The sequence below is a fragment of the Calidris pugnax genome, unplaced genomic scaffold, assembly GCF_001431845.1.
Source record: "Calidris pugnax isolate Ruff unplaced genomic scaffold, ASM143184v1 scaffold82, whole genome shotgun sequence".
NCBI classification, from domain to species: domain Eukaryota; kingdom Metazoa; phylum Chordata; class Aves; order Charadriiformes; family Scolopacidae; genus Calidris; species Calidris pugnax.
Window position 1 is genome coordinate 913,302 of NW_015090833.1, and position 12,620 is coordinate 925,921.

The window sequence follows — 12,620 nt, forward strand, 5'->3', positions numbered from 1 at the left end:
TGCTACCACCAGTGAGGCTCTGGAGGAGAGCTGTATCTCCCCATCTGAACACTTGTATCCCCATTGCCCACCATCAGCTCACGTGATGACCCAGCTCCAAGCATAACAAAAAAAAACAAAAAGAAGAGACACATTTTTATTACCCATCCCTGCTGGTTCCTACCTGCAGTGCACTATGATGGGCCCCGTGCCTGGAATGCTTCGCTGTGCCCGATTCACTTGGTCCAGAAAGCTCAGCACCCCTCCTGGTTCATTGGGCACCCCGTGGTCTGGCCAGCTAAAATACTGATAGTGCTTCACCAGTCTCGGGCGCTCATCCTGCAGGGAGCAGAGACCCACCACCCTGTCAGAAACCCCCCTCCTTCCAGGAGGCTTCTCCTTCCTTTCCTTTTATCAAAGCTGGGGCAAAGTGGCCCAGAACTTAAGCAGCGGGACTATTAAGATTAAAAAAAACCACCCCACGAACAGAGAAGCCACTTTTATCAAAGCTGGGGGAAAGTGGCCCAGAACTCAAGCAGCGGGACCATTAAGATTAAAAAAAAACCACCCCACGAACAGAGAAGCCACAGTTCCTCCAGCACCAGCCCATTCTCAGGACAGAGAGGAGCAGAGGACTCACCCGGTCGGTCCGCAAGATCTCCAGCTCCCGAAGGTAGTAGCCCTGGGCCTCGCGCTCGCTCACGTTCCTCACGGAGATGCACCCGTATTCCTTGGTGCAACCCTTGTCTGGCCAGTAGCGGAAGCACTTGTTCTGCAGCAAGAGAATTTGGCAGCAATCAGAGAGCTGCTCGTTAGTCCAGGCTGGGGAGCTGGAGGAGGAACCCCTCAACACCTCGCTCGGGGATGCTGCTGCACCCCAAGGGTGTGCAGCCCCAGTGCAGGGGTCTAAAGGAGAGCCATGGACACAGAGCACTGCCCTCCAACTGGGGATGTTTTGGAAAGGACTATTCCTATACGAAGGACATGATCCCTAGGGGAATTGTCCTCCTCAGCCAGGCACTGCTTTGCCAAGGGTATAGTCTTGACACACAGCACCTGAGCTGTTGGTCTGGTCACTGCCTGATTCCTGAGTCAATTCTCCATCCCAAGAGACCACAGTCTGCCTGTCCCCCATCCCATCCCCTCTTTGCTAGAGTGACTTTGCCAATCCAAAGGAACCCCATGGCAAGGGTGGGGGGAACTCAATGATTTTCAAGGTGCCTTCCAACTCTTCCAACTTCCAACCATTCTACGTTTCCATGTAGAGCTATCTTTATCTCATCTCTGCACCGGGCTGCTGCAAGCACAGCCTCCCCCTCGTTCCGAACTGCTAGTGCCACTCATAATTAGCTCCTCTCTTTACTCAGGAAGGCTGTTCCAGCAAATGGCTCTGCATAGAATTTCTGTATTATTGGCCCATATCAACCCACTCTTCGTGAAAGCCGTACAGGTGGTCCCCAGACAGCTTGTAGAATTACTTCTGTCCCACACGCCGCCTGCAACATACGTCCCCCTCCCCTGCTTCCAGCTTGCTCTAACAAGCACGACATTTTCTCTCTTTCCCTCTGCCACCTGCAAACCCCCAGAGCCTTGAAGCAAGTCAGATGAGGGACACTCCATCAATATTTATGGGGCTGGGGAGACGGGCTGTGCAGAGCGAAGTGGCGCGTTTCTTTCATGAAGAAGAGCTAAAGCAACGTCACAAGACAGAGGAGAAATGAAATGAAAGCTTCACCAGAGACAACTAAATACTATACACCCTACAAGCACTCACCCTGCCCCGCTCCACCTCCTTGGTCGTCATGACAATGACGTGGCTGTTCTCTTGATACACCATGGCCCAGAAGTCATTCACTGTGGTCTGCAGGCAGCCCTGGGTGGCTATATAGACCTTGCAGTGCTCCGAGTTCCTTCCATCTTCAGGGATGCTCTGAGGAGCAAAGGAGAGGGGTAAAAAAAAGAAGGCAACGATGCCGGAGTGAGGAACTGAGAGTTGCTTTAATGCACTTTTAGCAGCAAAGTCAGCACAACTTGCCAGGTGGGACTTTTGAGCTACCTGATTTTCCTCTACTCATCAGACCTGAGGATACGAACCGCTCTCATCACCAGCCTCAACAGCGTTGCCAGCAAAACGGTCTGGGGACCTTCATGCTGCTGTAAGGCACGTTACTGCCCAACGGAGCCTTGCCAGAGGCAGCTGCTCAAGTTGCAGGTGGACGTGGCTGGAATGAAGCCACCTTGAAGGTTTCCCAAAAGGCTGGTACTTAAGTGCCAGAGCAGCGCTGCTGGAAATACAGCTTCGAGCAGCTCTTCGCTTACAGATGGCAATTATAATTTGACCTCAGAGATAATGTTCAATGGCAGAGAGTCTGGATCAGTCCCTTAGGACCTCCTGAGCAGGTAAGGAAAGGAGGGGACTGAGAGAAACTCTTAGGAGCAAACAGGACATGGCAGAACGATGAGATCTCCTGGAATACACTAGAAAAATCCAGTGTTTGGCCTGGACCCAGTGAATGACACTGGTCCTGACAGGCCATTCCCTCAAGACTTCCACCATTACTGCTCTGACACAGCGCTGGGCTGAAGACAGTCCTCACATGGTGTCTTCCCTTTCCCAAGTACCTTGATATAGTTGGCGTTGATGTAGTCTGACCCAGGCACGCTCTCATCTACATCCTGGAGTGCCACCCGCGTGGTATCAACTGAAGGAGAAGAGAGTCCAGGATGAAGAGAGGAGCCTGAATGGGCTCTGCTGCCAGGCAGTCACAGCAGCTCCCAGCAAGAGCTCCCACAAGGCTCCTACCATGAAGGGACATGGGCAACTACTGCAAAAGAGGGTGTAAAATGCTCTCCTAATGGCCCTTGGCAGTACTCCACAGGACCTGCCTCACAGCCGTGTTGCCAATCTAGTAACTCGGATGGACATTAGTGATATGCAGTGTTGCAGACCAACCTGAGCTCAGGCTGTCCACTATTTCTTTGGGAAGCTGTAGCTTGGAGATCATGGAGAACGCCATGAACTAACTGGACCTCTCCAGTAGGACAGTATACACCTCCTTCTAACTCAGCTATGATCAGAAAGCTCTGCAGGGTTAACCAGCCCCAGAGAAGATTGCAGAAATGATGATTAAAAAAAAAAACCAAACCAGTGTTGAGTGTCTCCTTACAGGGAAGGATGTTCTTGTAGCGGTTCTTCGCCTTGTTCTCTGGTCGCTGCCCCTCCTTCCTCGGGTAGAGGAGCTTGCACTCTTGCTGCTGCAGCATCTGTGGAGCAGAATACAAAAGAACAAGCTGTTCTGGGCAGACAAGGGGAGTCAGAGGTAAAGAAAGGGCTCTCTCGACCACCTGCTTGGGTTCCTAACGCTGAGAAGAGCGGAGGGAGGGCTGGCAGGAAGGGAAAGGGAGCCAAGAAGTAGGTTGATGAGAGAGTTAATGAGGGGAGAAGACACAAATCCCCACAGGGAACAAAAGGCACGCATTCTAGGACAAGGAAAGAGAAACTGCCTTAGACACGAGAAAAAGCAATGAAATAAAGGACCAGGGAGTAACTCAGTTGAACGTGGAAAACAGGGAAAGGAGAAACAGTGTTGAGAAGAAGCCTTCAATACTGGAGAAACCACAACACTCCCATGCAAATCTGATATTCTTCACCCAAAGGCGCAAGTGGGACAGAGCACAGGAGGATTCTGTACCTCAAACTCTTCCCAGAACCCTTGCTTGGCCTTCTCACTGTGATCTGCCATTTTGTTCAGCTCCTTCACCCTGTTCTCAATGTTAGCTGCGTTGATGCGCGTGGCGTTGAATGGCTGAAAGACAGATGAAGACAGAAGAGAAATCACTTTCAATAACAGAAAGACAGATAAACTTTCCCCTTGGGGGAAAAAAAAAAAAAAAAAAAAAAAAAAAAAAAAAAAGCTCCCGAATCCCCAGATGTCTTGGTCAAAGTTGGGTCCATTCCTGAGGCCCTGAGTCTGGAGCCATGGACCTCTCTGGTTTGTCTTCTGGACAAGCAGGATGAGTAGCAGCGGGATGTTCTGGGGGCAGGGAGTTCCCGAAGAGCAGGGACAGATCTGTGCACTCCCCCAGGAGTTTGGGCAAGCCCAGAACCAACAAATATGCACCAGAGCTGCTATTACCTGCTTCAGATGAACCACAGCTCCCGATTTCTCCACCATGGGGTTTTTCTTATAGTGCTCCACCAGGTCTGTGAGGGTGTCGAACCTCTCTCCTCCTCCCACGTCGTACTTCCCGTCTGGCTGCAGGAGAGAAGGACAAAACCATAGAGACATTCGAATGCACAGCTCCCAGCTGGGTCACCCACCCAGCCCCTGCGGTGGGGTGAGCGGGGACAGCCCATTTCCCACCTGGTAGTGGATCATCACGTGGGTCACGTGCGGTTTTCGGTCCCCAGTCTCCATCTTATCCTCATTTGTCAGCACCGACAATACAAAGTCTCCTGGTTTGCTCTGGCTCTCCCGCACCAGAAAGCTACCCGGTTTCCCCTTCTCTGTCAGAAGCTTCTCTGCCTCCTTGCCAGTGAGGTGCCCATGGTACCACCTGGGGAGCAGCGATGGAGAGCAAGGTCAGCTCAGAAAAGCACAGAGCATCACCTTTAGCCAAGAACCTCACTCGCTCCCCTGTTGGTGGGAAACCCATTTCCAGGCTCCCAGTCCGACTGCTCTCCCCACCGGCACGACACCGGCTTGGAGTTATTTTAGAAACAGTCCCCAGTGACTCTCCTCCAACACTTTGCAATGTCACATCAAGACCTTAGCCCGAGGCTGGAAGCGTCAGGACTTTGCTCAACCCTCCAGCCAAATGCGAGATGGCATCAGTGTATTAAACCGCCACGTGATGTACAACAAGCGCTGTCATCCGGGGATAGGGCTCTGACCAAGCTATGAGAAACACAGTTCTGGCAGTTCTTACTTAAAGGTGGCCACATTTTCCTCTATTTTTTTTTAATATGGAAGAAAAAGAACCCTTGGAGTCAGCAGGTTGTAGTCAGACAGTATCAGACACACAGCATGGACAGCACTGACCAGGAACAAGATGCTTTGCCAGGATTTGGGAAGGATTTTCAGAAGGGTCCTCCTGGCTGTAGTTACTGCTGCTCCCCTCCCTGGTCTCCAGCCTCAGCTCGGGGAGAACAGGCTCTCCTGGTGTGGCAAAATTAGGTTCCCCCTTATGTCCAGGAGGCTTCTCCTCCTCCAGCCCTGCCCGTGGCCACGTCTCCAGCCAGCAGTGACTACAACGTGCTGAGGTTTGTGCTCAGCAATTCCCAAGCCTCACCGTGTAGGCACGAGTTGCTCCACCTCTCCGTCCGTGGACATCTGGCACGCACGTGCCCCTGGTTTCTCCATCTAATCTCTCATAATCCTTTCTCTTGGTCTGCTGACACACTCACTCTGCAGCCCCAGTGAAACCCAGGCTATCTTTGAACCGGCTGGGTCAGAAGCCTTGCCACAACGCCTTGGGGGTTCAGCACACAATGATCTGCCCCTTCCTGGCCGTGTCCTCTGCTTCCCAAAGGGCAGCACTGTTGTCCTAGCTCCACGCTCAGCAAGGTAGCGTGTCCCACCTACCCACAGAGCAGCTATCTAGGGCATGCCTCAGGGCTAACGCTCTGCTACAGCCTTCCAGAGACACAAATCACAGTCTGGAGTGAAGCTGAGTTGGGTTTGGGTTTCTTTTTGGCCTGGGAGGCTTCAATCCCCACACTCCATCAACACTCAGCAGTGGATCTGGGCGGATGCCACAGGTCCCACTTTGAAGACACTGGCCCCTGGCCCGCCAGCCAAGCTGCCAGGAATTCAGAGAGGCTCAAAATAACCTTCCAGGGGCGATGCAACGGCATCACGTCACGTCTCAGCAACTTTGTCCCGGAGGACGAAGTTTACAGAAGAGCAGTCGGTGATGCTGGGCCTTTCCCCTCCTGACTCATCACGCCGCAAGGGCTGCCGTCTTGAGCCGGGATGGGAAGACCTCGAAAGAGCAAGACTCCTTCCTGTGGGCTTCAGAAGACATGAGGATGGTGGGGCTGCCCCAGTGGTACTGCTGCAGAGGGAAGAATGACCCACCTCTGGTGAAGGGCCCGGGCTCCTCCTCACAGCACTGCCACTATTCAGGCCCAGGTCTTGGAAATGCTGCCACCCTGACGCACCCCGCTATATTCTGACACCAGCGTCATTTTGTATATTTAGAGGATTTGCACCATTTTCCCTCCCTTCCCCCTCATGCCACCAGATGCGTGGTCTGGAGCAGAAGCATTTATGGAGCTTCCTTGCCAAGCCAGACTCTCCTTGGCTGGAGAAGAAGGGGAAACCCAGCCGAAGGGGGTTTCCACTTTTCCAGAGGTTCTGCTAACGCGAGCGGCTGCCCGGCCGCCCTTCACCCTGCGAGCTGGAAGGAGGAAAGAAACCTCCCTGGCAACCAGGGAGCACATGAGCTGGAGGGACTTCCCAGGGCCTCAGCTGACGGCGTGGAGGAGAGCGACGCCGCTCCATTTCAGGAACCGAGACCAGCCACGGCCTCGGCTTTACCCCGGCTGCTAAAGTTAGAGCCCTCAGGAGCCGGCTTTGGCCTGGCCCGACCAGGCATTCCCCTTCCCACCCACCCCATCAGCCGTGGCACATGACTCCGGGGAAACTGAGGGGGAGGAAAAGGGGGAAAAAAGGGTCACTGGAGCATCACAGGCAACAAGACCTTCACAAGAAGGTCACTCATCGGCTGGTAGAAACATCCTGAAGTAGCTGGCCATCCCCCTGTGGGACAACAGTGCGTTCCCACCAGGATAAGCAGTGCTGACAGGCTGGGATGGGACGGGGATGGACTTTTTACAGGGCATTTCTACCCAGCACTCTGCAGGCGGACACAAGTCACTTAAATGTCTTCTGTTTCTTTTAAAACCAAAGCTGCATGGCTCCTAGGGTATGGCTGCAGGACCCTTTACAGATGGACTCACACTGCTCAGGTTCCCTGTTGCCTCCAAGCTGGAGAAAGCTTCTCAGCTTGTGTTATTCTGCACACAGAGCTGCCAAGGAACCACCTCCCACAAATGTGCAGCTTTTGGGTCAGGAAAGCTAAATCACACCCAAACACGCTCTGTTTCAGGCTCCTTTCCAAACCTGGGCCAGGCGCAGCTGTAGGGTCTGAAGATGGTGACACCATCACCCTTCTCAGCTTCTGGGCCTCGTTCGTGTTATCTAGCCAGCTTCTGCATGCAGAGCTGCCAAGGAACCACCTCCCACAAATGTGCAACTTTTGGGTCAGGAAAGCTAAATCACACCCAAACACGCTCTGTTTCAGGCTCCTTTCCAAACCTGGGCCAGGCGCAGCTGTAGGGTCTGAAGATGGTGACACCATCACCAGGAGAGGCTGTGGGAGAGCTGGGCTTACCTCTCCGAGGTGGGGTCCTGGCAGTTGAGGGGGTACTTGAGCTCGATGACGTTGCTGTTCTTCTCCCGCAGCAGCCCCTGCTGCTCGGTGTAGTACTGCACCAGCTCGGCAAGGGTGGCAAACTTCTCCCCTCCGTACAGGTCATAGTAATCCCCCGTGTTCTGGATCTTAATGTGCGTCACCTCATCGTTTCTTCTGAGGAAGGAAGGCAAACAAGACCGTAAGAGAGAATGGAAACCCAGCACTGGTCTTCAGAGTCCTCCTGAACACCATCTCTACTTCTTTAAGCTGCATCCCCTGCTCTCCATTGACCCACTCGTGCTGACCTACAGCAGGGGAAGGGATGGATGCTCCTTGGCCATGGGGACTCAGCCAAGAACTGACTCTGCACCTCACAAGCTCCCAGCCCGCCCTGCTTCCCACACAACCCAACAAGGAGGTGAATAATCCCTCCTCTGCCATCCCTTCCACTTCCTACACTACTCACCCTCTCAGCTGGATGAGGCCCTGACCTCACCCTGGTTTACAGTGAACAGCTCTCCATGCAAAGGGATACTTGCTATCATCTAATTAGTTTAAAAAAAACAGGGGAAAGAAAAAAAAATCACCCAAATGGATATATTACATGCTATTTGCAAACCCTATAAAACTGGCCTGAAGGGGTTAATGCCTTCCCCCTCTCCAGTGGTGCCCTCAAGGCTTAAGGGGAATAGGCTGGGTGCCTTCATCAGCCCCCTCACCCCAGCAAAGCCCAGTCTCCTTCCTCAGAAGACCACACTACCCTCTGAGAGACAGGTTTAATTGCATTTTAAATGCACTTAGCAGCAGCCCTCCCTGAGCCAGCGAGAAGTGGCTGGAAGCCCGATGGTTGACAGACGAGCTGGGTGAGAGAGAGAAAGAGAGATTCGTAAATCTGGGCAAATTTCTTCTTCTGCGGAGCTGCTCCCAGCCTCTCTCAATTTGTTGCCAAAGCAACCGTGACAGAGAGATGCCGGGGACTCAAGGTGGTATAAGCAGCGCACCAGGTCAGACAGAAAAGCCATTTCATGGAGTGGGGAACTAGGAAAGTGACAGTGGTCTGTGCAGGAGGTTAAATGGGAGAGCTGGACCGTGGCAGGGGCTCTGGGGCTCTCAGTAGAGGAACTGCCCTCATTTCTGCTATCCTTCTGCACTCGTAGCAGTGCAGTGAAAGATCAGGTCACAGAATCACAGAGTTGGAAGGGACCTTAAAGATCACGCACTTCCAACCCCCCTGCCCTGGGCAGGGACACCTCCGACCAGACCTGGTTGCTCAAAGTCCCATCCAACCTGGCCTTGAACCCCTCCAGGGATGGGGCAGCCTCAGCTTATCTGGGCAACCTGGGCCAGGCTCTCACCACCCTCACAGCAAAGAATTTATTCCTAATATCTCATCTCAATCTCCCCTCTTTGAGCTTAAAAACATGGCATCAAGATGAGGCCAGGCTGGAACCTGGTGGTGTCCTCTTTGAGCTTAAAAACGTGGCACCAAGATGAGGCCAGGCTGGAACCTGGTGGTGAGATCTGTGTCCTAAGCCTCAAAGAGTCCACAGAAACATGAAGTGCCTGCCCGTCCTCCAGACCTGCCTTTATTGGAGAGACCTGCCTTATGATTAGATGGCAACACTCTTAGCCACACTCAAGCCCTGGTTGCCACATGTCCTGCGGTTCTCCCCAAAACACCGCCCTGACAAATGGCCATATTCCCATTTCCTCCATCCCAGTTGCTAAAGAGGACTTTGTCAATGTGGAATCAGCAATTCCAGTTTGTGCCCAACATAGCCCTTCTTGGATGCTTCGTCTGGCACTGAGGTCATTTCCAGTTCGTGCCAATTCAGTGGCAACAACCAACCAAGCGTGAACAGCCAGAGACAGCGGCCAAAGTATTGCCATCATCCCAAATTAAAAACAGAATAAAACCAGCAGAAGACTGACAAACAGGCCTGAGGTGCGAAAACCTGCATCTGGACCCTGAACGGCCGTGTCACACCTTGACAGCAAGGTCTTGGAGACAGAACCCGACCATCTGTAATACAGGGAACTGGTGAGTGGTGCTCCTGGGTGTTCAGAGAGACACGGTTAACTCTTCATGGTACATCTAATCCTAGAATCATAGAATAGTTTTGGTTGGAAGAGCCCTTTAAAATCAACAAGTTCAACTGATAAGCCACTGCCAAGTTATCACTAAACCATGTCCCTCAGCACCACGTCTGCCCATCTTTTAAATACCTCCAGGGATGGCGACTCCACCACTTCCCTGGGCAGCCTGTTCTAGTGCTTGACAACCCTTTCAGTGAAGTAATTCTTCCTAATATTTCCAACCTGGCTTGCCACGCCAACTCCAGCTGTCCTATGGGCAGAGACTTCAAAGTTTGGCAATATTTGCATCTCGGGTAGGAGCAGAGCTCACTGGATGGAAACGAGAACGGGCTGTGAAATTCAGATCCCAGCCAGCGCTCCGATGACGATGACAATGCCTCCTCTCTGAGAGGAGCTGGCACAAGAAGTGCTTCAGCCATTCAGGGCCAGCAGCTGGACTTGCAGAGCCTTTGTGCAGCACAGAAGGCAGCAGACGAAACTGTGTCTTTGCCACTTGGCCCGAGGCTCAAAAGCTGCCTTCTCTCCCCATCCCCACCCCATTACAGACCTACAAAGGCTCAGTTCACAGACCCACCACCCCCACCCCCCCAAGGCCTCTGAGCACTTCTGGGATGAAAAGCAGAGAGATAATCAGGGTCATTTATCCCATGAGACCTCAAGGTCACGCTACACACAAAGGGCATTGATCGACGCCCATTTCCTTCCCATTTTCTTCTCTTAAAGCTTGCGTCACCTCCAAGCTGGGCAGCAGGACTGGACCGAGCAGTGGGAGCATCCATTAATCTGTGCCCTCGACATGCTGGCTGGTGAAATAAAGCACAAAGGAGATGCCCAAAGTCCTCAGCTGCCCCGTGCCGGAGGGCATGGCTACTTCTAACAGACATTGGGCTCTCACACAGGGATGCAGCACTGTTGGAACAGCAGATGCCAGCTTCTTTGGTAGCTTCGGAGTCAGCCATCGGAAGAGTGAGAGCTGCCTCCGTTCCAAGCTAAGCTTCTTTGCACTATCAGCACAACCCCTTCGCTGGATATTCAGGAGGGTTCCTTGATCCAAAAATATTCCAGCTTGGGAATATGTGTGTCCATACTGCGGTGATCACCAGCATAGACATAGTCTGCTCTTCTTTGCAACAGAGCAAAGTCCATACGAAGAGGACATACAAGAAAAAACCCCAAACAGACCCTTTTTTGTCACTGATAGAAAAACAACCACTTTAAATGTCAGAAATACCTTCGCCCATTGCATCCCCAGAAGTCTTTTTTGGTCATGTGCTTTTCCTGCCTGTGTCAGACAGAGAAAGCCTAGAACTTCACAGCATGCAAATAGGACCCCTCCGACAGGCTGCAAAAAGCAAACCAAAAACCCCCCGAAGATTCTCTATGGAAAAAACAAGAAGGCTCTCCCGTGGGGTTTAGAAACTTCGCTGAATGTTTGCTTTCAATTAAATGAGAGCTCAGGCTCTCGGAGAAAATTCGATGTCCACCAACACAACCCAACAGAACCACCTGATGTTTACATGCAATTTCAGAGACACCGCCAAGTATATTCTAGAGATTAGGTATGGGTTTCAAATTCTTCATACCCCATTGCCAGGAAGAAGCAGTTCAGATGACTCTCCGTCATCATGACGCTTCAGCTGCAGTTGCCAGACCACTTTCCTCCCTGTTGATGTGCTCCACATATTTGCCCAGAGAACAAGACGAGCCAATAAATCCAAATTTGGTACCCATACTGACGTACCACCAGCACTCCAAACAAAGAGGGCTGTTTCCTCAGAAACACAGCCCTCTTGGCACTGGACTAGAGCAGGTGTGTTTGATCCTCCAGGTGGAACAAGCTCTTGAACTTATCTGCAGAGACGTCCCATGTTTCAGAAGACGAAGGAATAACGGAAGAGACAGGTTTGGCCAATTACAAGCTGCCAGCAGTTTGGACTGAGAGCTGAGGGTTTTTTTGAAGATTTTTTATTTTCTATTATTTTAAGACCAGGGCAGACGTCATCCCTTCATTTAACCATATCATGATATCATGTCCTCTCCATACAGCTTGCCTCTGTCTCTTAAGAGCTGAAAAAACAAAGCCTTGTGAAGACTTGTTGCTGTAATGGTAAAGGTTGAAAGAGTGCACAGAGGTAAAGAAAAAGAAAGGGAAAGCAGCCACAGAGTTTCGTGGAAACCTTCTCATAACTTCTGCAATATTATTTCCTACCCCCTCTTGAGGGACGTGTATCTGGACAGGCACCAGCACATGGTCACTTGGTGTGTGGTCTGGTCACAACCAGTGCTGGAGCCAAAACTCCATCGCCTGCTTTATTTTCAACCCACATCCTCTCTGTAATTAAAAGGAGCTGCATTTCCCCACACTGGCTTTCAAAGAGCCTTGAAGAAGCTGAAGGGAGGGGGGGTTGAAAGAAGGAGGAAGAGGTTTTGATTGTTTTCCTAAAGGTACTTTCTCCTCCTGCCACCTCTATTTTAGGTACTTTTTCAAAGGTATCTGTATTGTTTCCTTTGAAAACCTTTTATTTCTCAGAAAGAGGAAAAAGAAAGTATAGACCTGTCCAGTTCAGAGATAAATAAATAAATAAAAAAGCTCTGTCAGGATACAATTCTAGGTGAGAATAATAACACATTGTTCCGTGTCTGCCTGTGTAATGTAACAGGGAAAAGGGAAAAACATAGCAGGGATATAGTCTCCCAAGTTTTCAGCTTTCACAGCACATAAAGCTACTCGTTCTATGCTCTGTTGGGTGTTGTAATCCCCAAGGACATTTGTGCACGTGTTTTGGGGCCATCATCAGTGGGAAAAGAGCGTATCGCTCAGATGAAGTACAAGCAAAACTCTTCTGCCTAACCAGTGACCATGCCCAAGCAGATCTTCCATACCCGAGATGATAGGACAACCCTTGCCTCAAGTCATGGAGGAGAGATGGGATGAGCCAGGAAGGGGCAAGGACTTGCACGTAGAAGTAGTCAGTGAAAGAATTATTTCCTGGTCTTCGTGATGCCTCAAAACTCAACACATTGCCTGTGTCATGTTGAATGTGCTTTCCTGGAAACATGAAAGAATTATTTCTTGGTCTTCATGATGCCTCAAAACTCAACACATTGCCTTGACGCGTGTGTGT

At 51.4% G+C, this 12,620-nt stretch overlaps 1 protein-coding gene across 1 annotated transcript in view; it reads right to left on the reverse strand.

Moving 5' to 3' along the window:
• Positions 1–12,620, reverse strand: part of LOC106887783 (tyrosine-protein phosphatase non-receptor type 11-like) — a 53,208-nt gene that overhangs the window by 7,277 nt on the left and 33,311 nt on the right. The window contains exons 3-11 of the mRNA XM_014941512.1: positions 7,378–7,572; positions 4,344–4,536; positions 4,116–4,235; positions 3,672–3,785; positions 3,147–3,243; positions 2,602–2,681; positions 1,754–1,909; positions 620–751; positions 164–318 (exon numbers count right to left, since the gene is read on the reverse strand). Coding sequence (XP_014796998.1) covers positions 164–318; positions 620–751; positions 1,754–1,909; positions 2,602–2,681; positions 3,147–3,243; positions 3,672–3,785; positions 4,116–4,235; positions 4,344–4,536; positions 7,378–7,572 — 1,242 coding nt within the window. The remainder of the gene's footprint in view (positions 1–163; positions 319–619; positions 752–1,753; positions 1,910–2,601; positions 2,682–3,146; positions 3,244–3,671; positions 3,786–4,115; positions 4,236–4,343; positions 4,537–7,377; positions 7,573–12,620) is intronic.